Source organism: Candoia aspera, chromosome 2 (genome assembly GCF_035149785.1).
Source record: "Candoia aspera isolate rCanAsp1 chromosome 2, rCanAsp1.hap2, whole genome shotgun sequence".
NCBI classification, from domain to species: Eukaryota; Metazoa; Chordata; class Lepidosauria; order Squamata; family Boidae; genus Candoia; species Candoia aspera.
Genome location: NC_086154.1, coordinates 198,543,780 through 198,571,021, shown reverse-complemented (window position 1 = coordinate 198,571,021; position 27,242 = coordinate 198,543,780). Strand labels below are relative to the sequence as shown.

The window sequence follows — 27,242 nt, the reverse complement described above, 5'->3', positions numbered from 1 at the left end:
GAGGTGCTCAAGCTCCAGCACCACGGCAAGGTAATGATCCTTTGCTGAAGAACCCGAGAACTGTCTGTATGATATATATGTGGCTCTACAGAATCTAGCTAGAGAATTTAGCCTATTTGATCCTCCCTCCCCAGCATTTTATGGTTTACTCTGCAAGATACTATGATGTAAATATACACCTGACGTAAACAAAGAGATGTATGACTTGGTAATGTAAAGTGCTGTAAGACAAAGTTAATTAGACATACGTTGCTAGTGAGGCCACTAAATGTGATTCTTGTTTATATGCCTTGAACTACTTCTGTCTTTGTAGCTTTTATTTTTCCAGGTCTTGCCTGTCCATTCCTGTGGGTAGCAAGTGTAATCATGTGTAATAATACAGTTGGAGTGTTCTTTACAAGCTGTCAAAAAGGCAAATTTCATGCTTGGGATCATTAGAAAAGAGATTGAAAATAAAATGCCAACAGGATAATGCCCTGTGGTATGTCATCTGGAATACTTCGTACAATTCTGGCTGCTGCATATGAAATAGAGCTGGAAAAAGTGCAGAGGAGGGCAGTCAGGGTGTTCACAGGACTCAGACCCCTAATCAGAAAGGAATGTCTAGCACTTTTCAGCCAAGAAAAAGACAACTGAGAAGGAATACGATCAAGGTGTATTCAATAATGCATGTCTTGTAGAAAGACAGGGAGAAGTTTTTTCTCCTCTCTTGAAATACTAGGTTCAAGAATCCCATAATGAAGCTATTAGAAGGAGATTTGGAACAGACAAAATAAAGCACTTCTTCACAGAGTGCATAATTAAACTGTGGAATTCATTGCCATAAGATATGGAGATGGCCACTACCTTGCACAGCTTTAAAGAGAACTGATTAGTCTTGAAGTTTCAGTGTTACCTCTGAGTTGGGGGCAGTATGCCTCCAAATACCAGTTGCAGATGAACAACTGCAGGAGTGGGGTGGGTCCCCACCTCTCACTTGGAGCCCTTCAGAAGTGTCTGGTTGATCCTTGTGAGAAGCAAAATGTTGGACCTAACCCTGATCCAGCAAGGCTGTTCTTATGTTCTTATAACCTGGCAATATTCCAGGGTGCGGAGAACACAAGTCTCGTGTGAGAGCCAGCATGGTTGAGGTGCTGGGCTAGGAGCAGCAAGCCAGGTTCAAGTCCTCACTTCGAGATGGAAGCCAGTTGGATGACCTTGGGCCAGTCACTCCCTTTCACCCCTGCTCAGCATCAGGCTCTGCAACTAACTGGCTGAAAAAACAAACCCCCTTGTTGTAGCAGGCACTGATGAGTTAGGTGGGTGCAGTGCAAACAAGTGGACCCAGTAATTGAGGGGACAAACGGTAAGAAGAGTAACTTTTACAGCTTCATAATATGGCTTTTCAATAAATTTGGAACCTGGTGGGGGAGATGATAGCTTTTGTTCACTCTTGTTACTCTGACTGCATTTTTAATTCGGTTTTAACTGCATTATTCTTATTTTCTTTAACTGCCTGTGGGCCGCATCCTGACAGAAAGGTGAATTTAATATATATTTTATATTAAATATTTCATATATATTTTCTAATATATATTTCCGAGTTTCTTTGAAAAAAATAAACCTTTTCACCCTCCCACCTCACTTGAAAAAACCTATCAGAATTTCTTTCCCCCCTCAAAGTTCTCTATTATTTGCCTGAATTCACTGCTGTTTCTGCCCTGCAGGTGTAGAGAATTTGAGGCCCACATGTTAATCTCAAGTGAAATATGAATTAACAACGTGTTCTGGCTTTAAAAAGGGCAAATATGATTATATTTCTGCACTAGTAGAAGTACAGTTCCCAATAGTTCCACTATAATCTGCATTGTAAACACCATTTTTAAAAAAGAATTTTGACAATCCAAAAGAGTTACAAACAGGATAATCAAAGGAATGGAAACTGATAAGCCCTATAAAGAGGTACTGAGGAAACTGAATAAATTTAATTTTGAAAAAAAAAACGGACCACGACACCACCTTTCATATACAGTATTTGGAGGCGTGTCACACAGAAGAAAGCAATGAGCCATTCTCTGTTATCAACAAATGCAGGAATAGTATCTTTGAGTTAGCAGGAGGCGAGGTCTACTTCAATGTTAGAAATAAATCTTAATGGTAAGAGCTACTCCCAAGTAGAACTAATTTCCTGTGGAGGCATTGGGCTCCTTCACTGTGTGGCTTTAAGGAGAAGCCATTTAATTTCTATTTCCGCCCTGCAGAAGGTATTGGCCTGTTCAGTGGCCTGTAGTGCTCCTTCCAGTTCTGTGTTCCTCACCTGACAACTTCCCTACCCTTGACCATACCCTCCAGTGATTCTCACAATCTTGTTTTTTAGGCTGCTCTACTTGAATTTAAGGAAGATGTCTAGGGTAGTCCAGCTGAATAGTCTCAAGAAGATAATAAATGTTGTTGTTTATTCGTTTAGTCGCTTCCGACTCTTCGTGACTTCATGGACCAGCCCACGCCAGAGCTTCCTGTCGGTCGTCAACACCCCCAGCTCCCCCAGGGACGAGTCCATCACCTCTAGAATATCATCCATCCACCTTGACCTTGGTCGGCCCCTCTTCCTTTTGCCCTCCACTCTTCCTAGCATCAGCATCTTCTCCAGGGTGTCCTGTCTTCTCATGATGTGGCCAAAGTATTTCGGTTTGGCCTTTAATATTCCCTCAAGTGAGCAGTCTGGCTTTATTTCCTGGAGGATGGACTGGTTTGATCTTCTTGCAGTCCAAGGCACTCTCAGAATTTTCCTCCAACACCACAGTTCAAAAGCATCGATCTTCCTTCTCTCAGCCTTCCTTATGGTCCAGCTCTCGCAGCCATATGTTACTACGGGGAACACCATTGCTTTAACTACGCAGACCTTTGTTGTCAGTGTGATGTCTCTGCTCTTAACTATTTTATCGATATTTGTCATTGCTCTTCTCCCAAGGATTAAGTGTCTTCTGATTTCCTGACTGCAGTCAGCATCTGCAGTAATCTTCGCACCTAGAAATACAAAGTCTTTCACTGCTTCTACATTTTCTCCCTCTATTTGCCAGTTATCAATCAAGCTGGTTGCCATAATCTTGGTTTTTTTGAGGTTTCGCTGCAAGCCAGTTTTTGCACTTTCTTCTTTCACCTTCATCATAAGGCTCCTCAGTTCCTCTTCGCTTTCAGCCATCAAAGTGGTATCATCTGCATATCTGAGATTGTTAATGTTTCTTCCAGCGATTTTAACTCCAGCCTTGGATTCCTCAAGCCCAGCTTGTCGCATGATGTGTTCTGCGTAAAGTTGAATAGGTAGGGTGGGAGTATACAGCCCTGCCGTACTCCTTCCCAATCTTAAGCCAGTCCGTTGTTCCATGGTCTGTTCTTACTGTTGCTACTTGGTCGTTATACAGATTCTTCAGGAGGCATACAAGATGACTCGGTATTCCCATACCACTAAGAACTTGCCACAATTTGTTATGGTCCACACAGTCAAAGGCTTTAGAATAGTCAATCAAACAGAAATAGATGTTTTTTCTGAAACTCCCTGGCTTTTTCCATTATCCATCGGATATTGGCAATTTGGTCCCTAGTTCCTCTGCCTTTTCTAAACCCAGCTCGTACATCTGGCAATTCTCGCTCCATGAATTGCTGAAGTCTACCTTGCAGGATCTTGAGCATTACCTTACTGGCATGTGAAATGAGTGCCACTGTTCGATAGTTTGAACATTCTTTAGTGTTTCCCTTTTTTGGTATGGGGATATAAGTTGATTTTTCCCAGTCTGATGGCCATTCTTGTGTTTTCCAAATTTGCTGGCATATAGCATGCATTACCTTGACAGCATCATCTTGCAAGATTTTGAACAGTTCAGCTGGGATGCCGTCGTCTCCTGCTGCCTTGTTATTAGCAATGCTTCTTAAGGCCCATTCAACCTCACTCTTCAGGATGTCTGGCTCTAGCTCACTGACCACACCGTCAAAGCTATCCCCAATATTGTTATCCTTCCTATACAGGTCTTCTGAATATTCTTGCCACCTTTTCCTGATCTCATCTTCTTCTGTTAGGTCTTTGCCATCTTTGTTTTTGATCATACCCATTTTTGCCTGGAATTTACCTCCGATGTTTCTAATTTTCTGGAAGAGGTCTCTTGTCCTTCCTATTCTATTGTCTTCTTCCACTTCCGTGCATTGCTTGTTTAAAAATAATTCCTTATCTCTTCTGGCTAACCTCTGGAATTTTGCATTTAATTGGGCATATCTCCCCCTATCACTGTTGCCTTTTGCTTTCCTTCTTTCTTGGGCTACTTCTAGTGTCTCAGCAGACAGCCATTTTGCCTTCTTGGTTTTCTCTTTCTTTGGGATGTTGCCAAGGTTGAAAAACACTGGCCTAGTAGAATTGCCACTGTAGTTCCATGCTATGCTGGCAAAAATAAAATTTAAAAGGCTATTTCCTTTTATAAAGGTCTTGGGATTTAGAGTTGATATGATTTGCCTTAGTGCCGATGCACTCTTTTCAGGATCCTTGAGTAAATATCTAACCCAGCTGAAAGTCCCTTCATCTTGCAGGTGGCTACCATTAAACATGTAACATTAGCATTTGCCTAACTGACCAGTGCAGAGACCCCACTAGGGCCCTCAAGAGTCTCAGCCTTGATCACAAACTGCATACATCCAAAAGAGCACTAGATGGCAACAGAGAACTACATAAAAGTCTCTGTTGCCATGTAGTGGTGAGTCTGTATTACAGAAGTTTGGTCCCTAGGAACAGAAGTCAAACCCTAGGAAGATACTGGCAAACCACTTTCAAAATGTTGCCTAGAAAGCTGCACGGAATCATCCATGTAGTTGCGAGGAGTCAAGGCTGATTGGAAGGTAAAAAGAAAAGTTTGATATGCCTATTTAAAAGCATATTGTATTTGTAGTGTCAGTGATTAGAAATAACTATCATAAGGGGATTCACAAAAGAAAAAGGAATCCTCATTCTCAAAAAGTTTGGGAACCACTGTTTTATAGGGTTTTTAAGGCACTGACATATAAGTAAATACTCAAGAATCTGATTGGGAATTCAGGTTTTAAAAAATCCCTTTATTTTTATTAGGTCCTTGCAGCAGTTTAGATTCAAAGGCAAAGAGGTACTTGAGCAGCGTTTTTCCCCAGAATCATGGGTGCCTCTACAGCTGCAGCACAATCTCAGAAACAGATGTTTTCAGCTTAAGGAGTTTCAGGGTAGTGCCTGTGTCTCCCTCTCTACTCTGAAGAACCTTTTTGTCTTTGAAATTTAATTGCTGCAAGACCCTAATTGATTATGTTGAACAATGCTCTCTACAGCCAATAAGGGCCAAAGGTAGTTTTTAAAAAATAATGTGTAAAATAAAGTATTACAAAGGCTTACATCTATAAATACATGATCTCAGTAGATCAGCAAAGATTTATAATTATCTGCTCTGGGGAGGTAAAGGAAGGTCTGAGATGTATTATTGGCAGCCAATAAAAATGGTGATCATATTTCATGAAATGCTTCAGATTCTCCTTGGCCTTTGTTTGGTACTGGATAAATCTAAAAGGTTTTTCTTTTTCTTTTTTAAAAAAAGTCATCCCTTCTAAACATGCAGTATCTATGCATGTAAAAATATATAGTATTTCTTTGGTTTAAAGTTTGAAATCTGTTAATATACTTTAAATAATCAGGATGCCTGATGAAGGAATTGTCTGATGAACGACTGGGAAGGTTGTAACTTTTTATCTTATATAATACAATCTTAAACAATGAGGCCTACTTTCATAATGGTTACAGCTGGAGTGGGTTGTTTATTTAGTGGGCTTTGTTTGTAAAAACTAGACTTTTAAACGGTGTTCTGCCAAGTTGCTTTAAAAAAAATAAGCCTGAATTACAGTAATGTTTTTATTTATTGGAATGCAAAAGTTAGGTTATTCAGAAACTTCAGGATTTGCAGAAGACTTTACACATTTATTCTTTTGAAGGAAAATAAAGATGAAAATAGTATTCACATTTGTTTGGCATTTTTAAGACTTTCTTTGTTTGAAAACTTCTCCTTTGGACTGAGTTTCTGCGTGGTCTCAGACTGTTGATGCTCTCAAACACAGTGAAAGTTAACATGAAAAAGCTTTGAAACTACGCAGTGTTGGGCTGCCCTACTGTATTCTCAGTGATAATTTCTAATCCAGTTGGAAGAAGTCTCTTAAGCAGAATGTCCTTTTATATAGCCTTTCTCAGACCCTTTTATGTAAACTTGGTTGACCTCATGCTAAAAATCTGATTGCCCAACCATTATTCGCAATTGGGCGGCAGTATTATTTGAACCGACTCCCCAGTGTTTGTAGTAAAAACACTTCATCAAAGAGGCCTGGCTCCCTCTATTTATTCCCTGACCTACTCAAACTATTGTTGGGCACTTACCAGAGCTCACCGCAACACCCTCCCTTCAGCACTGTTATGGGGTAGATACCGGGGACTCCTCATGGCTCATCGTCTCTGCCCTTGTGGCACACAAGAGGTGGCATCAATCACTCATGCTCTTTTATATTGCATGAGTTACACAATGTTGCATCAAAATCTTATTTTTCCCTATCTAGCAACAATCCCAGACAGTCAGACAGTTTCTATGTCAATTTTCTGGTGGCTGATAAAGTTTTTTAATACAACCTACAATGTTGTAAAGTTTTGTTATTTAGCACCAAGACTTCCATGGGGGATCCGTGTAAGATTTAAGATGGATTTCTGTATCTGCTTATTTGTGTTTATATTGACTCTTTTCTTTTCTTTCCTTTTCTATTTGCTGACCAAAAGCAGTAATAAATAACATTGAAATTGAATTGTGTATGCTTTTGTAGTTTGAGTCACTCAGGAGAGAGATGTCCATCACAAGAAACTAGCAATGTGGGACAGTGTATAAAGAAGGAAGGAAGGAAGATAGATCCAATCAAGGCCTGAACTTATATAAACTTTTGGAAAGTATTGATTCAAACATAAATTAGATGTGGAGTTTTCTCTCCGCTAGGACCTTTTTTTTTGTTGTGGAATAATAGGTCAATATTACTGTCCTCAAATATTAGAGATGCAAGGTTGAGGTATAGAGTTTTTAATAACATACATTCATGGCACCTATAGTAGTGCTTTTTGTAAAAAATAATAATAATGAGTTCCTATTATTTGCTTAAATTCAGACACTTTTGCATCCACTGTATAAAATAGGCCAGTATTATTAATCCCATATTCAGGGAGTGTGGTGTGGAATAATTAAAATAATAGAAACCACCTACAGTATTTTCACCTTCTTTCACACGTTACACCAAACAAAATTAGGATGGTAAGCATTTTTGAAGGGATTCCCTTGAGATGGATTGCTTTTAAAGCTAAAAGGAGCTACCAGCATCCCCCAGATTGGAACCATAGCTCTGGAGAGTAGGGGACTGTTTACTCCTCCCTGCACCATTTTCCTTATCTGAATTTCCTTCCTTATCTGAATTGCTCTCTAAGAACAGTTATTTCTAAATTCTTTCAGTATGACATCAGCATAACACTGTGCTGCATTATTTCTTCAGGCCTTGGTTAAAGCCATGGTAGCATGCTAGTTTAAGCAGGTAACCATGATGGTGCCATTTAGGATTAAATATTCACCTGGAAATTAATTTAAATCCCATTGTTAGGGAAGGGGAATACGCTAAATTCTGTGGTGATTGGAAGCAGGCTATTTAAACATCTGTAGGAGCAATGAATGGCTATCACAGAATATGATAATATTATATTATGATAATATTGTGATATGTAAGTCAATGATACCTTACAAATTGTGATTGTAAATGAAGCATGGTGTTGGGTCACAGAGTCTTAGTATATTTAATCTATAAAATCTGAATAAAATGTATGGGGCATAGGTTCCAGAATGGGGCACACTATCTGAGCAGCATGCTTGGCAAGCAAATGGGTCTCTCTTGCTAAACAAAAGGTATAAGGATTTACAGTAATGTGCAATAGACTTCTTTTTTTCTTACTTAAGCATATCTGCAGTCTTGGGACCATCCAAGCTAGGTGGAAAGGATTTCATTCCCTTGTTTGTTAAAGCCAATGAATATTCCCCCCTCCCCCCAACCCCCGTGGGGGCATGGATTGGATTCAGATAAACCTGGATTATGAGGTAGATCAAGGAGAACAGATTATCATTTATTCAAGGTGGAAGAGACAAATCTGGACGCATCTCATTCTTATTTTAATCTATGAAGCTCCATTTCCTCTTTTACCAGCACAACTGGTAAATTATAATCTGTTCCAAGAGCTAGGTAGAGGTGGAGAAAGAAGTGGCGGAGGAGGAAGAGGAAAGGAGGATTCAATGATAGCAGGAATTCCTTTGTTATGAAGGCAATATAAGTTTGGCCGTTATTGGATGACCCAATCACATTCATTCATGATTCATTCAAGATGGTGCACATAACCATTCAGTCCTCCAGTTTTCCCCCACATCAACAACCCTGTGATGTATCTCCTTGCAGGATGTGGAGAACCTGGCAATCATTGTATCCCAGTCTTTCCTATTGAACAGTTGTGTGATACTGTAGCTCACAAATTTGGCCTAATTATTCTGTTGTGGAATGACTATTCTACATGGAATTATTTCCTGTGAAAAACAATTACAGATATTTTGAACAAGCAAAGGGCTCCAGTATATCTCTAAAGCACTTAAAAGGTAAAGGTAAAGGTTTCCCTTGATGTAAAGTCCAGTCGTGTCCGACTCTAGGGGGCGGTGCTCATCTCCGTTTCTAAGCCTTAGAGCCAGCGTTGTCCGTAGACATTTTTCCGGGTCACGTGGCCAGCATGACGACACGGAACGCCGTTACCTTCCCGCCGAAGCGGTACCTATTGATCTACTCACATTTGCATGTTTTCGAACTGCTAGGTGAGCAGGAGCTGGGGCTAGCAACGGGAGCTCACCCCGCCTCGCGGTTTTGAACCGCCGACCTTCCGATCGGCAGCTCAGCGGTTTAACCCACAGCGCCACCGCGTCCCCCTAAAGCACTTACTTTGGAATTATTCCACCCAAAATCAGTTGGGTTACAGAAGTTTGTTTTCTCATGTTTGATTATGGGAAAATGCATACTGTACATGTATAATGGATAGACACACATGCACACTATTCCCTTTGCAATAGGAAACTTACACAACATAAAAGGGGAAGTAGTAAGCAAAAGAAATTTATGTCAAGAGACAAAAGAAAAGGAAATACAATTCTGAGTTACAGTAGCACCAGTCACCATTGCTTCTCTATACTTTTTTGCAAGCCATCCTTATTTCCACCTTGTACATTTCCAGTTCACGTGTTGCCTTTAGTTCTTTAAGCCTGCTGGTGCTTTTGTTTTGAGGAACTTACCAACTCCATCCAAAAACAATTTTCTCAATTTTTGCCTTCCTCTGAATCCATTTGCCCTCCATTTTGCAATTCAATCCTCATTCATTCTCTGTAAAGCACCTCAGCTGCACCTTTTGTACTTGTCACTGGCTTTGGTATTCAGCCCCCATTCATTTATCATGCCTTCATTCTTGACCCTGTTTTTTTTTCCTTAAGTACCAAATTCCCACTGCATTCTACTTTTAGGTTTGTTCCAACATATCCAAATTTCACCTGCATAAAGAAAGCATATCCTTGTATACAACCATAAATATCTATTCCTTGCATTACACCACAGACTGCCTGTTACCTTTCAACTAGCCTTTGCTTATCTTAAAATTTCTCCATTTCCCTATGTTTAGTAAACATTCTTCCAAGGTACACAGTCACCATCTTCATGCTCTAATTTTTGCCACTTATTTACAAATTGCAATTGTTCACTCCATTTTCCAAGTAAGTTACAATTATCTTGGCCCTCAGCATATTACTTTTCAGATCCCTCCCCCTCATTGAATCATACAATTTATCTACCATTCACTGCAAATCATTCTGGGTTCCAGCCATGAAAACAACATCATCTGCATGCAAAAGTGCACACATATTCATGTCTCCAGCCAACACTAGAATGAAACAGAATGCTTCAGACAGAATATTTCCTGGGGTTACATGTGGGTCTTCTTTGCCGCCTTGGCTCCACTGCTTTCAGAGTGCTGGTAACAGTCTATAAAGCTGCCCAGGGCTAGGGGTCAGGCCGTTTGAGAATCTGGGTGTCCTCTTTACAGATTTTTTCAGCTACTCTTTCAGGAACTCTCTATTTGGGACAATTTTGGTGGCAACCCAAGAGAGGGCTTTTTTAATGGCTGGGACTCTTTAGCAAGGAAGTTCAGGCGGCTAGTTCCATCTGTATGTTTGTTGCTGACAAGAAAACACATTTTTATACCAGTAGGGTTTTGTGGGGACGCGGTGGCGCTGCGGGTTAAACCGCTGAGCTGTCGATCGGAAGGTCGGCGGTTCGAAACCGCGCGGCGGGGTGAGCTCCCGTTGCTCGTCCCAGCTTCTGCACACCAAGCAGTTCGAAAACATGCAAATGTGAGTAGATTAATTGGTACCGCTTCGGCGGGAAGGTAATGGCGTTCCGTGAGTCATGCTGGCCACATGACCCGGAAGTGTCTATGACAACGCCGGCTCCAAGGCTTTGAAACGGAGATGAGCACCGCCCCCTAGAGTCGGACACGACTGGACTTTACGTCAAGGGAAACCTTTACCTTTACCTAGGGTTTTGACATCTAAGCTGATCTGTTTGCTGAAGGAGATGGTCTATATTTTTGTTTTTAAAATCTTAATTTATTTTCCCTTATGATGTTGTATTTTATCTCGCCTACTTTATTATTAGGCCCTTTGAACACTGTTTTGAAATGGAATGTGGGATAAAAACTTAATAAATAGTAGGGTTTGGTCAACTTCACTTATCACTTCAGCAAAACAAGAATTTATTGCTTATCAGGAATCCAGTGTGGGCTGCTTTTCACTGGTGATAGCAGAAATTCAGTGTTTGGATAAGCAGATTTCTAGCATGCTTAGTATGATTCAGATATACATAACTTCTTGGTCAGGTGCATTTCTCACCTCCCTCCTCAAATAGCATGGAAACGCTGTAATCAAAGAACCAATTCTAGTGTATCTCTGCTATTCCTGGGTAGCAGGCATAATATCCAGCACAGCACAGAGGGAGACAAGATGGCAGTGCTTAGTTACTATGGTGACCACCTTGGCTATGACTTTTCAAATAGAAATAGACTATAATAGAATTTCAGTATATGTTCCTGGAAGCAAGTGGCAGATCTTATAAGTAAGCTGCAACTGTCTTTAAGTCAAAAAGCTTTTAATTGTTTGTAGTTTTGTGTACATATTTTACTATACCAATTAGCCTTATGTTAGGAACTTTCACAACATCTGTCTAATAAAAGTCTGCAGTTATAACACCTGTATTGAAAGCAATGGTTGTGTCAGCCCTGTGAGGTAGACCAGATCTGGAAACCGACTCCACAGGAAGACTAGAGCTTTTCTTTATTGAGATTGGCCACAGTAACTGTCAGGCTCTGCCTGCTACCCAGTAAAAACACAGACGCTAGTGTAGGCTTAGGTTCTGGTTTTATTTGAGTATAGAATGCATGCCCTTAGAAAAGCTGAGAGTGAGTGGAGCGCGCTGGAACGGGATTTAAATAGCCCATGCCGGTCAGCGCTCCACCCCTTACTCCGGGTGTGCCCTGAGCCCCGTTGGTTCCGTTGCCGGTAGGTGAGGGGTCGTGGAGCCCCTCCTGTGCCTCGGGCATTTCCTTGACTGTTTTCCCTGCCGGTGATGGTTCATTCCCGGGTGATCAGGTTCGTAGTCTTTTTGACAGCTCGGGCATGCCTCGTGGTCTGGTCTTGTCAATTACCTTCTTTGCAACATTGTATCTCACTTCTGCACCTCTGGCTAGAGTCGATACTTTGTTGCCAGCACCTGTTGCTCTCTTTTGTTAGCTAGTTGCCTTTTCCCTTAATCCGCCCGGTACCCATTTCCCTGTATTGTTATGTGAGCCGTTGCGATGTCACAAGCATCGCAACGGTGATCATGACATACTGCCCCCCTTCAGAAAGGTTAAGCCACGGGTTTGGAGGGGTAGGCGGTGTGGAAGGTGTGAATCAGGTCGGGAGCCTGGACGTCACAGGCAGCGACCCACTCAGGGTGTGGAAAGTGTTTCCACTTTACGAGGTATTGGAGGGAGCCCTGCCGCTTGCGGGAGTCAAGCACCTCCTTTACTTCGAAGTGTTGCTGCCCGTCTATCATCACTGGTGGGGGGGGGGCGTGCGTGGGTGCCACCGGGAGGGATCACTTGCTGGCTTGAGTAGGCTGCAGTGAAATACCGGGTGCAGTCTCTTTAGATTATGGGGCAGGTCCAAGCGCACCATGACTGGGTTCACTATTTGTGTCACCTGGAATGGTCCAATAAACTTGGGGGCCAGCTTCTTCGACGGTTGCGGCGATTTTATGAATCTGGTGGATAGATAGACCATGTCCTCCACCTGAAATGTTGGTTGCTGGCGCCGGTGTTTGTCCACTTGTGATTTGTACGCTGTTTGTGCCTCTTTAAGTGTGTCCTTGATGACCGGCCAGGAATCTGCGGTTTTCTCACCCCAATCACAGGCAGCCACTGTTGGGGACGGAGGCTGAGGTAGTTCAGGGATGGGGATGAACTCCCGACCCGACACCACCCCAAAGGGGGTTTTTCCGGTGCTTTGGTGTATCACGTTGTTGCATGCGACCTCTGCAAATGGGAGGAGGTCTACCCAGTCGTCTTGGTGATAGTTTATGTAGGATCGGAGGAATTGCTCCAGTGTGGCATTAAGGATCTCTGTGGATCCATCTGTCTGGGGATTCCAGGAGGTTGACAGGGCTTGCTGGGTACCTATCAGTTTCAAAAAAGCCCGCCAAAACCTTGAGGTTAATTGTGTGCCCCTATCGGTCACCAAGCGGGAGGGGCATCCGTGTAGGCGGTACATGTGGACTAGGAACAGTTTCGCCAGCTGTTGGGCTGACGGGATTGAGGCGCAGGGGATGAAATGCGCTTGTTTTGAAAAGTAGTCTTTTACCACCCAAATTACCGGTTTCTTTTGGCTGGGCGGTAAGTCGACTATGAAGTCCATTGAGATTTCATCCCAAGGGCGGGAGGGTTCAGCTACGGGTTGCAGCAGCCCCTGGGGTTTGCCAGCCGGTCGCTTGGCCATAGCGCACACTGGGCAGGACGCCACATACGTCTTGACGTCCTTCCTCAGTGACGGCCACCAAAACTGTCTCCGAGTCAGGTGTAGGGTTTTCAGGAACCCGAAGTGACCAGCCTGTTTGCTGTCATGCGATCTGTTGAGGATCGCCTGCCGTTGTGAGTCAGGTACATATAGCCTTCCCTCCGCCCATGCGAGGTCCTGGTCCATTGTGACCTTGTTGGGGTTGGCGAGGAGCCAGGGGTCAGATTTCAATGCCGTTATGAAATCTGCCTGTAGCCCCCCTGGTATTAGAGGTTGCCTGTGTCTAGGAGCAGGTTGCGTCGTAGTTGTTTGTGAGGGGGGGGCAGGCTGTCCCCGAGCACGACCCTGGGTGACCGCTGCCATACCCAGCTGGGAATCGGAAAGCACCGTCCCTACAATGTCGGAGATAGGCTCCGCATCCTGGGGCAGTCGGGAGAGTGCGTCTGCCAGGAAGTTCTTTTTGCCTGGTATGAACTTCAGCTGGAAGTTGAACCGGCTGAAGAACTGAGCCCATCGTATTTGCTTGGGACTGAGGCGCCGGGGCGTACGGAGCGCCTCGAGGTTGCGGTGGTCTGTCCAGACCTCAAACGGGCAAGTCGTCCCTTCCAAAAGGTGACGCCAAGCCTCCAGTGCTGCTTTAACCGCAAACGCTTCCTTTTCCCATATGTGCCAGCGCCTCTCTGTCTCCGAGAATTTCAAGAGGTAGGCGCATGGCTTCAGGATTCCCACGGAATCCTTTTGCAGCAGGATGGCGCCTATTGAGAAGTCAGAGGCGTCCACCTGCACCACAAAAGGTCGTTCGGGGTCCGGGTGAGCTAGGATTGGCTCCACTGTGAACAGCGCTTTTAGCCTGTCAAACGCGGTTTGACAGGCAGGAGTCCAATTAAGTACGGCCCCGGGTTTTTTACCTTGCGCGTCTCCCCGACGCCCTTGGTCTTGAGCAAATCAGTTAAGGGTAGGGCGATTTCCGCGAACCCCCTCGTGAAGGACCTATAGAAATTCGCGAACCCGAGGAAGCTTTGAAGCTGGTGCCTGGTGCGTGGGCGTTCCCAGCTCAAAACTGCCTGGACCTTCGCGGGGTCCATTTCTACACCTTTGTCAGAGATTCTGTACCCTAGGTAGTCCAAGCGTGATTTGTGGAATTCGTACTTGGACAGCTTAGCGTAGAGTTTGGCTTTCCGTAGCTTAGTGAGGACTTGCCTCACCAACCTCTCGTGTTCCCTCTGCATCCTCGTGTAGATGAGGACATCATCCAGGTAAACCAGTACACCCTTGAATAGGTGTTCATGCAGTACCTTGTTGATGAGTTGCATGAAGACCCCTGGGGCCCCCGCAAGACCGAATGGCAGTACCTTGTATTGGAAGGAGCCCAAGGGGCAGTTGAATGCCGTTTTCCACTCGTCCCCCTCCCTGATGCGGATTCTGTAATACGCCTCGCGGAGGTCGAGTTTGGAAAACACTCTTTCCTTTGACAGGTGTGCTAGCATGTCCTTTACGAGGGATAGGGGGTATTTGTTGGATAGGGAAGCAGAATTTAATCTGCGGTAATCGGTGCATAGTCTCAGGGTGCCGTCCTTCTTTTCCTGAAATAGGACGGGTGCTCCAACCGGTGAGTTTGCTGGTTCTATGAAGCCCCTGGAGAGGTTTTTATCCAAGAATTCCTGCAGCGCCGCTAATTCTCTCTGGGTCATGGGGTAGATCTTGGGCTTGGGTAATGGGATGTCTGGGAGTTCAACTGTGCAGTCCGTCTTGCGGTGGGGGGGTAATTGGTCCGCCTCCTCTTCTCCGAAGACATCTGCAAAGTCTGCATATTGCTCCGGCAGTCCTTCTGGGGGGGGGGTCGTGGGTGTGGTCAACGACTTCTGCCCTCCCCACCGTCGGAGCAGATGGTTTGTCCGGTGTCGGTGCCTGGTAGACCCCGTCTTTGAACTTGATAGAGCGTGTCCTCCAGTCTATGTGTGGGTTGTTGCGTGCTAGCCAGGGGATCCCCAGCACTATTATGGGTTTCCCTATCTGGGTCACCACAAAGTTTATTGATTCCTTGTGGGTGACCATTGTCAGGGTGACCATTCCGGTCCTCTGGGTGGCCGGTCTCCCCCCCGCTGTAGAACCGTCTAGTTGATGGAACGCCAGCGGTTTAGGGAGGGGGAAACAAGGCAGTTTTAGTGCAGCGACAATGTCCGGGTGGATCAGATTTCTGGAGCACCCAGAATCCACCATAGCTTCGGCCGCAATGGCTCTAGGGCTGTAAGAGAGTTCAATTGTCCCTGCCAGGATGGAGCAATTGTCACTCACCCTGGGGTTGTTGCGCCCATTCTTCACCACCTGCCCAGCGGTGCTGCTTAGAGCAGGTGGGGAGCGTGAAACAGTCCGCCACTCAGTGGCCCATTTTCCCGCATCTGGTACACTGCCCGTGGGCAAGCCTCCGTTGTTGGTCTGCGTGCCAGATTGGGCCCGACTGTGGGACTGGTCCTCTTGTGCTGGGCAGGATTTTGTCATCTGCGGTTGCGAGCAGGAACGTGCGCTGAGCGTGCTCCGCTTTTCCGGCTAGGCAAATCCACCCGTGAAGGGAGGCTGGGTCGTCCCTGTAGAGTGCCCATTGAAGCACCTCCCGGTTGAGGCCACGCTTGAACATGTCGATCAGGGTGGCCTCAGACCATTCCGTGATTTTGCCTGCGAGGACCTTGAACTTGAGGGCGTAGTCGGCCACCGGTTTTCTTCCCTGGAGTAGCGCTTGAAGTGTGCACTTGGCCCTTTCTTTCGCCAGGGGGTCCTCAAAGTAATGCTTCAACTCGGCGAGGAAGTCATGGAAATCGGCCAAGGCTGGGGCTCCAGACTCGGACATCTGCACATACCAGTCCGCAGCCCTGTCTTGGAGCTTGGTGGCCACTGCCGAGATTTTAGTGGCTTCTGTGTTGAAGCAATGGCCGTATTGGGCCATGCAGTCCCTCGCATTTGTTAGAAAGGACAGTTTCGTAGGGTTCCCGTCAAATTGTACGGGGAAGTCTTTGGCAAACCTCCCAATTTGCGGGTCCCCTACCTGTGGGTGGTGAGGGATGGCTCCTACTGGCCTGGGGCCGTGAATCCCTGCGACAGAGTCTCGTGCTTGGCCCCTTCCGCTCGGGGTTGTTGGCGGGGTGGGTATGTTGCCCCGATCCCCTCTTACCCCCTGTGCCGCCTCAGTCTTGGAGCATTCGCTGACGATTGTTGCTAGGGACTGGAGCATATGTTCCAGGTTTCGCACCTTGGCTTTCAGGGTCGTGTCCTTGTCTGCCGATGTCGGGGACAGGAGCAGGTGCTCAAGGTATTGTACCCTGGCTTCCAGGGCCGTGACCCTGTCTGGTGTGCCCTGGTCGTCCGATGTCGGTGCTGACAATGCTGTCCGGTACGTAGTCTTGCGCCTTCCTGCTCAGGTGTTTGGGGGTAGCGGAGCCTCCAGGTGGAGTAGGGTGTTCCCGTCCAGGGTCCTGCTCCGCCGGCCCAAGCGAGGAGTTGCTGGTCCCCGACTTCGTCTTCTGTCGGGGTTCTCCCGTCTGGGTTGGAGCTCCAGGTCTGGAACTGGGGCGCGGTGTGGGCAGGGAGGGTGTCCGTGTCCCCTTTCAGGTACGCTGCCTTCAGCTGCTGTCGAGTCGCCTCTGCCTCTTGCGGGCCATCCTTCACGCCTCTGGTGCGAAGTGCTGGCTCCATCGCTGTCCCCGGTTCCGGTTTTCACCAATTGGTCTCTCCCGCGGAAAAATTTTCGTCCGGTGGAGCTTGGCGATTTTGGTTTGGTGACTCTCAGCTTTATGTCAGGCTCTGCCTGCTACCCAGTAAAAACACAGATGCTAGTGTAGGCTTAGGTTCTGGTTTTATTTGAGTATAGAATGCATGCCCTTAGAAAAGCTGAGAGTGAGTGGAGCACGCCGGAACAGGATTTAAATAGCCCACGCCGGTCAGCACTCCACCCCTTCTTACTCCGGGTGCGCCCCGAGCCCCGTTGGTTCCGTTGCCAGTAGGTGAGGGGTCGTGGAGCCCCTCCTGTGCCTCGGGCGTTTCCTTGACTGTTTTCCCAGCCGGTGATGGTTCATTCCCGGGCGATCAGGTTCGTAGTCTTTTTGACAGCTCGGGTGCGCCTCGTGGTCTGGTCTTGTCAATTACCTTCTTTGCAACATTGTATCTCTCTCTTCCGTGCCTCCGGCTAGAGTCGATACTTTGTTGCCAGCACCTGTTGCTCTCTTTTGTTAGCTAGTTGCCTTTTCCCTTAATCCGCCCGGTACCCATTTCCCTGTATTGTTATGTGAGCCATTGCAATGTCACAAGCATCGCAATGGTGATCATGACAGTAACAGAATCATACAAGCCTAATTGTAATTTACTTCCCTCTCCTCTTATACTCCAGTGAATCAGGGAGGAGCCTGCCTGAGTCTCTTCTGAATACTGTCTTGTTTCCCAGGACTTAAGGGATGTTTCAGCCCTTTCGCTTATTTAAAGGTCTATTTCCCTCAAGATCATCTCCCTGATTCTCTACAAGTTGTGAATATGTATATATGGGAATAACATCAAAGTCCTGTTTTTGTGTTTATACTGCTTCTGAATATAAGACATGGAATTCCAATAATCACCTTATTTTTACCCCAACAGTGTAAATTACTAAACCTATTTGCATTTTGATTCATAGTGATGTGTGTGTATGTAAATTTTTTTATTGCAGATTTTAATTACAGTAATAAAAACTAATACCAACTAAACTCAGAAAAAGAAAGTAAAAAGAAGGAATAAAAAGTGCAAAGAAGGAAAATGAAAAAAGAAAAGAAAAAGGGGAATCAGATAAAGAAAAAAAAGAAATATATAAAGAAGTGAGTTCCAATCTTCATCACAACAACTATAAACAAGTTTGGTAGCACTTCGCCCCCTATAAAGTTACAAACAGATATTTCTTCTCCCCATAATCCATCCCTTATCTATAAGCAAATCCATAAGACATCAACTTTTCAATTGTGTTGTCAACAAAAAGTCTGTAAAGACTTGCCAGAACTTTATAAAAACGTATCTTATTTTAATTTTGACTAAATAAACCAACTCTATATTCCTTCCTTTTACTTCTGAAAATCTTAATCTTTAATTCATTCAAATATTGTTGTAGGATTTGATCTCTCTTCAATTCTTCTTTTTCCCATCACAAAGGCTTCTTTGAGGCTTTAACAAGCCTCTTTTGTAAATCCAGAAAAAAGAGATTATTGTTTTCTTGGTTTATCATTTGTATTTCCTCTTTAATTTTTAAAACTTCAGCCAGCTTCTTTTGTATATCTAGTAAAATGTCCTTATCTGGGCCATTCTCTTGGCCTGTCATTTGTATTTCCACTTGAAATGCCTTCTCTGGCTTGGAATCCACACTTTTTTTTTAATCCAGTATTTCTGATTCTACTATTTCTGAATCAAGCAAGATTTGTTTCACATCTGTCATTCCTTCATTAATGTCTTTTGACCATAGTCTATCCATAGAAGCAGACATCATTACTGATATTGTTGATATTGTGGCTACTAATTTCTGGCCCCATTCTTCAAAGATGTCCTTTAATATTTCAAATGTTATAGCATTTTGTGTCATTTTGTAAGTCCCAATACTGATCAAAACCAAAAGCAGGTTTGTACTTTTTTTCTTTCTTGCCAGGAATATTTAGTCCCCTCTAATGTCCAATTTAAATCATAATCTAATCTCTGTTTCGATTTACAGTAGATAAAATAATTTTGGTTTCCATGAAAAGCTGTTTATTTTATATAGTTCCAAAGTCTTATAGTAAATGTTCCAAATTTGTCTGGACCCTTAATTCAATTATAACTTTCTTAGTTCAAAATTTTACTTACTGTAGCTTTTTGCCATTTATTTCAATTTTTTAAAGTTCTTACACTTATCTTTTTCTTTTGTTCAGAAATGAAGATAGACTCATTTCTGGTGGATTTTCAAACTTGTCCTTCTGAAGATCTCTATTAGCCTTAGGATAGTTAAATAAGCAATTACCAAAAATGATTAGAAAGCAAGGTTAGCGAACTTAGTGTCCTTTAAAAGGCTCCACCGTGATTGTGAGCTTGATGACTGATTCCTTCATCTCCTGGTGCTCAAACCCGTGGGAGACTTCTGCCCTGTGGTCTCCTCGTGAGGAGCAACCATCCAAAGCACATGTAGCTGATCTCCCATCCTCCCCTTGTCTGGAGAGGTTCTGAAGAACCAGTGTACTCACCGGTTCTTTGGTCTTTGCTGCAGTCATGGTCTCCGCTCCCCTGGAGACATGATTAGCTTGCCATGCCTCCCTGAAGTCCAATTCAGAGTTATTTCATGGAGGGATAAAGAGTACTGGTATTCCTATTGTAGAAAGGTTACATATATGTTTTTCTCTGTAATTTGCAATCAAATAATTGTTTAGTGAAATTGCAGTCCAGGAAAGAGGAGGGCCATCATTACATTCCACAATAGGCATCCCAATTGTGTGTGCTGGATTTGTTGTGATTTAATTTTTTTAGTAGTAGCAGTAGTAAATGTATTGCAATCAAAAGACCCAGCATGATTAATTTTTATTTAAGTGAGAAAACTAGACCTTCTCATGCCTGTTAGGTTGGTTTTATTTACATAGTCAAATGCAAATAAAATACTTTCATTTGTTGCTCAATCATTTGTATAAAATTTCCAAAGTGCTTGATTTCTTTACTCCTTAAAGTGACACTCTGACTAATGCTAAAGGAATCAGCCTGGTGCAAGTGGAAATGTCAGGTACTTTAGCAGTGAAGAAATTCATTTTCAGTTTAGATTCATTTGTATTTGTATCATGGAACATTACTGCCAAAGGTTAGACCTACACATGTGAGATTAGGGGCCAGGAAGACCTTAGTCCCTAGTATTTGCTTTCCTTGAAAAAAAAAATCAAAGAAATAGTTTGGGATATTGGATGCTGGGCCAGAATTAAATACCTGTAAATTCAAAGGCCACCGTGTGTTGCTGCTTGCTTGCTTGCTTATTTAACATTCCTCCTTTCTGCTTAGAGGGCACTCATTATATATAAGCTTATACAATCATGACATCAGCACTAAGAAAGGAAGGGAAGAAAACAAGGTAAATGTTCCACATTTGCACATTCCACAAATGTGCCTGTTTAAGAGCTGTACAATTTTAAAGGTGCACTGAGAGTTATGTGCTTGCAAGAGCTGGTGTAGCTGGATGAATTCTTTTTTCCCTGTCTTCATATATCTAAATCAGAAGATGTAGTGTTAACTCCAAATTCAGGTTGGAATTTTTGCTCATCACTTTGCAATTTAGGCAGGCTTTTAACTGAACAGACAGGTGCTTATTTGGCACTTTAGAAATAACAAATAGCAATGGGTAGCTTTTTAAAGACTGCTTTAATTAGGGTATGTATCTAGAATGGCTCCCTGGTTGTTGGAAGAGCCAGCCATTCAATGCTTTGTAGAGCCAGCCATTCAGAGTTCTGCATAAACTGCTGCTTAATTGCTCAGACAGATTGTATGTCTAATCAAAAGTCACATCAGATCTACATCAAATCTTCCAAACAAGGGACATGAATCTCCAAACAGCATAAGAATATTTGTTGGTTTTTCCTCAACAGTTCAAAGCTATTGATGCACTATGGAAACAATAAAATATTTAACTTTTTCCTCCATAGATCATATTGGGTATGTTTGCCATTGTTATCTCAATCAACCTTACAAGGATTGCTGTTAAGTAAAGCTTCATTCCAGCTGCTGAATTGGACAGTCAGGTTATTTTGTACTCTTGGTTATGCTTTGCTTAATGTATACTTGATGGATTCCAGTTTGACCTTTTCTGTTGTTCAAACTGATTTTGAATCTATAACTATGCCGCCCCTCCATTTCAGGAGGACAGCCGGATGATTGAAGAGGTACATATAGACAAAATACAAACTCTGGACAGAAAATATGTGGAAGCAATTAAGAGGCTATGGAAGGATCCAGGCACCCAGGAGTGCTACCACAGACGGAGAGAATACCAGTTGTCAGACTCAGCTAAATAGTATGTATAGTAAACTTGCCAGATTTCACCTTGGATTTTTTCTATATTTTTTTTTAAATTGTAGCTTATTATTGCTCTTTTGGATGGTATGTTAATGAACATATTTTATCAGGTGTGCATGTTCAATTTTTAAGGTCTTGAATAGTTAATAAAACATAGTTGAAATACATATGTAACAGGATCACAGAGTGTTTCTCTGGTTGGGGACTGCATAATCCCCCCCCCTCTCTTTCCTCTTTTGGGGAGTCCTTGGTGGGCTGCAGCGGGCTTGGTGACACAGTGACATCATTGAAGACTCAATGCCGACAGTTTAAAGTCTGTTTTTGGAAGGGGAAGATTGAGTTGTTTGGGTTTTCCCCCCCATTTTGTTAAGTCTTCCAGAAGCTTGCTTGCTTTTATTTATTAGGAAAAAAATCTTGCTACCAAAAATGTAATTGTAATGTCAAATTTTGGTGGCATGATTTTAGGAGACTGTCACAAATATAAAGCATTTTTTTTACTGTGTTGGGGACATGCATGTAAATTGTTTCCCACAGATTGTCCATCTCTGTTAAATGGATATTACAAGTGCTTCCTGTACATTATCTAGTTATCTGTAGAATTGGGTATTTTATCTTAGAGGCTATCACCATCATCATCATCATGTTTACTACTCACTTTGATCACCAAAGCAACTCTGGACACATACAAGGGATTGAATTTAACAACAGAAATACAGTAATATCAAGATACACATATTTCAGGGAACAACATTAATGGAAAAACAGCAATCAAGAATTAGAGTTACAGATCACTTTGTCTCAGGACCTGCTAGAAAAGCCAAGTGTTTAGGGCTCTTCTGAAAGGAGTAGATTTCAGGGGGAGTGGTATTCTGTGGGGCAGAGAAGTATTAAGACTGTCTGTGAGCTTAAAGTAGAAGAAAGATTTCAACAACAGCATCCTGACTCTAAATACATTTTGAAAACCTTTCTTCTATATTAGCTTTCATGTGAAATATTGCTTTTAGCCTATGTTGGATTAATTTATAACAATATCAAATGCTTTCTGATTGCATGAACTAAAAAGACGTATGGCTTTGATTTTGAAGTTTCCTTTCAGATTTAGAACGCATTGCTATGCCGTCATTTGTGCCAAATGAGCAAGATGTCCTCAGAGTGAGAATACCAACCACTGGAATAATTGAATACCCTTTTGTGCTAGAAAATGTTCTTTTTCGGTAAGTCCATCCTTAAGGGCTTCTCTTAGTCATCAAGATTATAATACATGCACCAATTGTTTTCAGTTAATGGATAACTACAGTTGTAATCGAAATTATTCAACCCCCATTGCAAATCAGGTTGATTGTCAAAATGTACAGGCTTTCAGCTGTTGAACAAATCAGACAAAAGCAATTGAAATAGCTCAACACAACGAATGCTTCAAGTGGTGTCCCCAAAGTCAACTGAAAATGCAACTTACACTAAAGAAAATGCGTAAGATTAGATGAGTCCTCTCCAATCTTATTTTGTCTTTGCTATTATGTTACACCCATTTCCATCTGCAAATAAAGATTTTAGAATCATAGAATCAAGATTTGGAAAGAACCAAGTCCAAACTAAAATATCCATGATGGAAGGCTAACCTGCCTCTGCTTGATCATATTCGGTGAAGAGGAGCATACCACCTGTAATTGATTCCATTGTTGAATTGTGCTTAATGTAAAAGATTGCAGCATTTCCTAATGTTTAACGAAAACCTGCCTTAAATCTGTCTTCTGTCATGCCCTCTGAGTGATAAAGAACATGTTTTGACTGACTTTCGTGTGATGCTCTTTCAGGTGTTATATCCTCTTTAGACTTTCCTTTGCAAGATTTAAGTAAACCTAGATCCTTTACAAGAGCCAGTTTGATGTAGTGGTTAAGGCATCAGGCTAGAAATTGGGAGACTGAGAGTTCTAGTCCCACCTTAGGCACAAAGCCAGCTGGGTGACACCAGACAAGCAATTTTAATAATAGGAATGTGTGTTGTGAAAGACTGGTGGAGATGGAACGAAGTTACACATTATTTGATCCAACAATAGAATTGGTACCCATAAAGCTCAGATACCACACTTCATCGCTGGAATAACTTTTCTACCATCAATATATTGCGACATAATTTATCTGTTAATTTTTACAAATGTAACATTCAGTTGTCAGGACTTCTTTATAGCAAAGAGCAGCCTGAAAGTTGGTGCTTTATGTAGTGCTTTACAGGATGACTGGCTTTATAGTTATTTATGCTCCTTTTTACAGAATGGTAGATGTTGGTGGACAAAGATCAGAAAGAAGGAAATGGATTCACTGCTTTGAAAATGTTACATCAATAATATTTTTAGTTGCTCTGAGTGAATATGACCAAGTCTTGGCAGAATCCCACAATGAGGTAGGAAAAAGAAAAGTAGTTTATTGCAGTAATAAACATGTAATATTCTTATATGCATCATAACAGAAGTTAGCATGGAAGGCTGATATTAGTGCCAGTTATCTGAAAAAAAAAATAACATGAGAGACAACTGCCCAAATATGCCCCTAAAAAGATAGCTGTACCACCATAATTGGCTTGGACTTCTGGCAGTTAACAACAGAGGTATATACATGCTCAAAAAAAAAAAATCCATGGTAGGAAATAAATTAATATATGATTAATATTAAATAAATGACAACAAATAGTTTCAGTAATCAGCCAACAAAATCAAACCTAACAGTGGCCCAATCAAGAAATGTTCTCTGGAAGAGTGTAGTTTTTAGCATCTTCTGAAAGATCAAGGGGACAAGTCTGATCTCTGCAGGCTCTTCCAAAGAAGGGGCACTGTTTCTAAAGGGCAATACCCCTGAGCCCAATCAGATGGATCAAGCCTGGCTGGAGTATATGGTCCTGAAGGTACCTAAGTGTCAAGGCATACATATGTCAAAATCAAAATTTTGAATTGTATCTAAAAGCTGTTTGGAAGCTAATCAGGTATAATGTCATTTTGGCAACTTGTGCTAGCTAACATTGCATCTGATCTGTAGCTCCCAGGTGGGCTTCAGAGACAGTCACATGTACAAAGTGATAAGGACATGAGTTACTGTAACAGGGTCTTCCTGCTCCAGGTAGGGCCACAGCTGGAGCACCAGCTATTGCTGGGCAAAGGTCCCCTGCCTACACTTTCCAGTTGCCAACTAGCATTAGCTTTGAGCTTCTTCTGACTCCTTCAGTCTCTGTTCCTTGTGCTAATGAGTTTTCTGAACACATAACCTACATCATTCAAAGCATTCCACTATGAGCCAGCCTCCAGGGACATTGTACAGGTAGTCCTCGAGTTACAAGGGCACTTGGGACCAGAATTTCTGCCACTAAGCGATGAAGTCGTAAAGCGCAATGTCAAGTGACCACATTGCTTAGCAACAGCAAACTCTGTAGTCCCCATCCTAAGCGAGGATCATGAGTAATTAAGTGACCACCTCCTCACTACTTCCTGCTGGCTTCCAACAATCAAAGTCAGTGGGGAAGCCGGCAGGAAGTTGCAAATCCCAGGTGGTTTGTAAGCAGGCTGCCAGGCAGATAAGTGGCAGATGCTAGGTGGGAGAGGGAGTGAGGGGGTCCACGGGAGACCAGTTATGGAGTGGTGGGGCTTTGAGTGGTTGCTGCTGGGGGGGGTGCACAAAGGTGTGCAAGTGGCTGGGGAAGGTGCAGTGTGAGCACAGCAAGGCTTGGAGAGGGTGCACAAGGGTGCGCGGGTGGCGGGGAGGTGCAGTGCAAGCACAACAGGGCTTGGGGTGGCTGTTGCTGGGTGGGAGAGGATGTTTGAGTAGTTGGGAGGGTGAAATGCAACTGCAGCGAGGCTCTGGGAGTGTGTGTGGCTGGCATGGCACAAGTGTGCAAGGCTTAGGGTGGCTGCTACTAGGTGGAGGAGGGTGCGTGAGCGGCTGGGGAGATGTGGCGCAAACTCAAGGCTTAGGGAGGGTGTGTGAGTTGCCAGGGTGGCACGATGTGACCGCAGAGTGGCTGGGGCATAGTGTGTGGGTGGGGGAGACTTGACCGTGGGGATGCTGGGATGGCCGGAACTTTGAGGACGGGTCTTAACCACTTGTTCAGCACTATTGTAACTTCAAACAGTTGCAATACAAGTGGTCATTAACCGAGGACTACCTGTTTTCACAATCCTACAGTCCATTGCAATCCTCCAGCACCAGATAAATGTAGTATCTGTAAAGCACTCATAATAAACAGCTATAAGGAAGTAGTCTGCTACCTGGCACCATCTTGTAGCAGTGCTTATGGAGTTATATTTTAGTATTTCTTGTATGGTTAGTCTTTCATTTTTGTACAGACAGACTCCATTTTATTAGTCATATGCAAAACCCGCCATTCCAGGGACAGAATACTGTTTTTCTTGCCAACTGTGCCATTTGGAGGTGGTCCAGTAGTTTTCTGGAAGTGTTCCATCATTAAGCTTTTCCTGTTCTGGGAGATTTACTTCTGCAAAACAATTATACAATCCCAGGAAGAAATGGATCATTGTGTTGGGGGGGTGGGGGGAGAAAGTTCTAGTGTTCCCAGGAACAATTCTGTCCAAAGACCAGTGAAGTTTGCCTGTATCTATACTTCTATTTTAAGATGTGTAACATAGTTTATGGCATTGTATGGATAACTAATATAGTTGCCCAAATTAATTACATTTTGTGTACATGTCAGGATAGAAAAAATGGTAGAGTATATTTTGAGTATGAAATAAAGGTACTGCAATTTTTGAAGATAACCTATTTAAAAATACTTCTTTGTTCTTTTATACTTTTCTTGTAGAATCGTTTGGAAGAAAGCAAGGCCTTATTTAAAACAGTAATTACCTACCCTTGGTTTCAGAATTCTTCAGTCATCTTGTTCTTAAACAAAATAGATCTTTTAGAAGAGAAAATTATGTACTCTCATTTAGTTACCTACTTTCCCCAGTTCCCAGGTAAATAATTATTCCAAATAGGACTAATCTCTGATATGCAATAATCGAATTTCTTCTATTCACTTATACAATTAGCATTCTCTTGGTAAAACGTCTCAGGTTACCACAGTTCTCTTCCATACTATCAAAATTTGTGTAACTTTATTACTTGGAACACTTCGTGTGTATTATTGTAATTGAAGTTAAACATTATCAGATTCTAATCCTAACAGATGGATACTGATACTAAAACAAAAAGTTGTCATCTGTTCAAGCTAGTATGTTTGAAAACATGAATTGGAATTAAATAACTCTGCATATGCTAATAAACATAAAAACATATTTGGAGATGTAAGATCTCGGTTTCTTAAATTATCAATTTTTATTTTAAACAGGACCAAAACAAGATGTCAAAGCTGCTAGAGAGTTCATTCTGGATTTATATAAAGATCAGAATTCAGACAAAGACATCTACACCCATTTTACCTGTGCCACTGACACTGAGAACATTCGATTTGTGTTTGCTGCTGTTAAAGACACCATCCTTAATCTCAATCTAAAGGAATTCAACCTGGCATGAATAAAAGGGATTCAGCTACATCCATTTGACTATACTGCATTTTATTTATTACTCATAATAGTTAGTTTTTGTATATTTTTAACAATTATTTGTGTCCTTGCTGAACATGGAAGGGAACTTCAAATAAGTTTAGAACTTTTTAAAGAATAGATTTTGAATATTCTTTTACTTTTTTTTGGATTTGTGAGCATTTGGGCCTTAAAAAAATCTCACATGCAGAGATCCTTTTGCCTTTCATAATTTACAACAGATGTACATTTAAACCTAGTGAGGCCTTAGGTATGATAGTTTGAGAGGAATTGTTTTGTTATCATTCAACAGAAAGAGAAGTGCTTGGATATGAATAATTGCTTATTACACCTGTTTTTAATAGTGCCTTTCTCCAAGACCACAATTACTTTGTAGTGAACAATCAGCCTCAACAGATGGCAGCACCTGGTTGTTCTTGTGTAGGCTCAAAAGCAAAGTAATATCAAGCCTGGTTAGTACTTGGATGTGAACTACCCAGCCTTCCCAGGCTAGATGGAG

General features: G+C 42.8%; 1 protein-coding gene across 1 annotated transcript in view; it reads left to right on the top strand.

The window, feature by feature from the left end:
* LOC134491417 (guanine nucleotide-binding protein subunit alpha-14-like) overlaps nucleotides 1-26,734 on the top strand; it is a 52,134-nt gene extending 25,400 nt beyond the window's left edge. Inside the window, exons 3-7 of the mRNA XM_063295164.1 lie at nucleotides 21,041-21,195; nucleotides 22,283-22,411; nucleotides 23,469-23,598; nucleotides 26,002-26,155; nucleotides 26,530-26,734. Of these exons, the coding sequence (XP_063151234.1) occupies nucleotides 21,041-21,195; nucleotides 22,283-22,411; nucleotides 23,469-23,598; nucleotides 26,002-26,155; nucleotides 26,530-26,714 (753 nt within the window). The 3' untranslated portion in view covers nucleotides 26,715-26,734. The remainder of the gene's footprint in view (nucleotides 1-21,040; nucleotides 21,196-22,282; nucleotides 22,412-23,468; nucleotides 23,599-26,001; nucleotides 26,156-26,529) is intronic.
* Nucleotides 26,735-27,242: the final 508 nt, after the last annotated feature.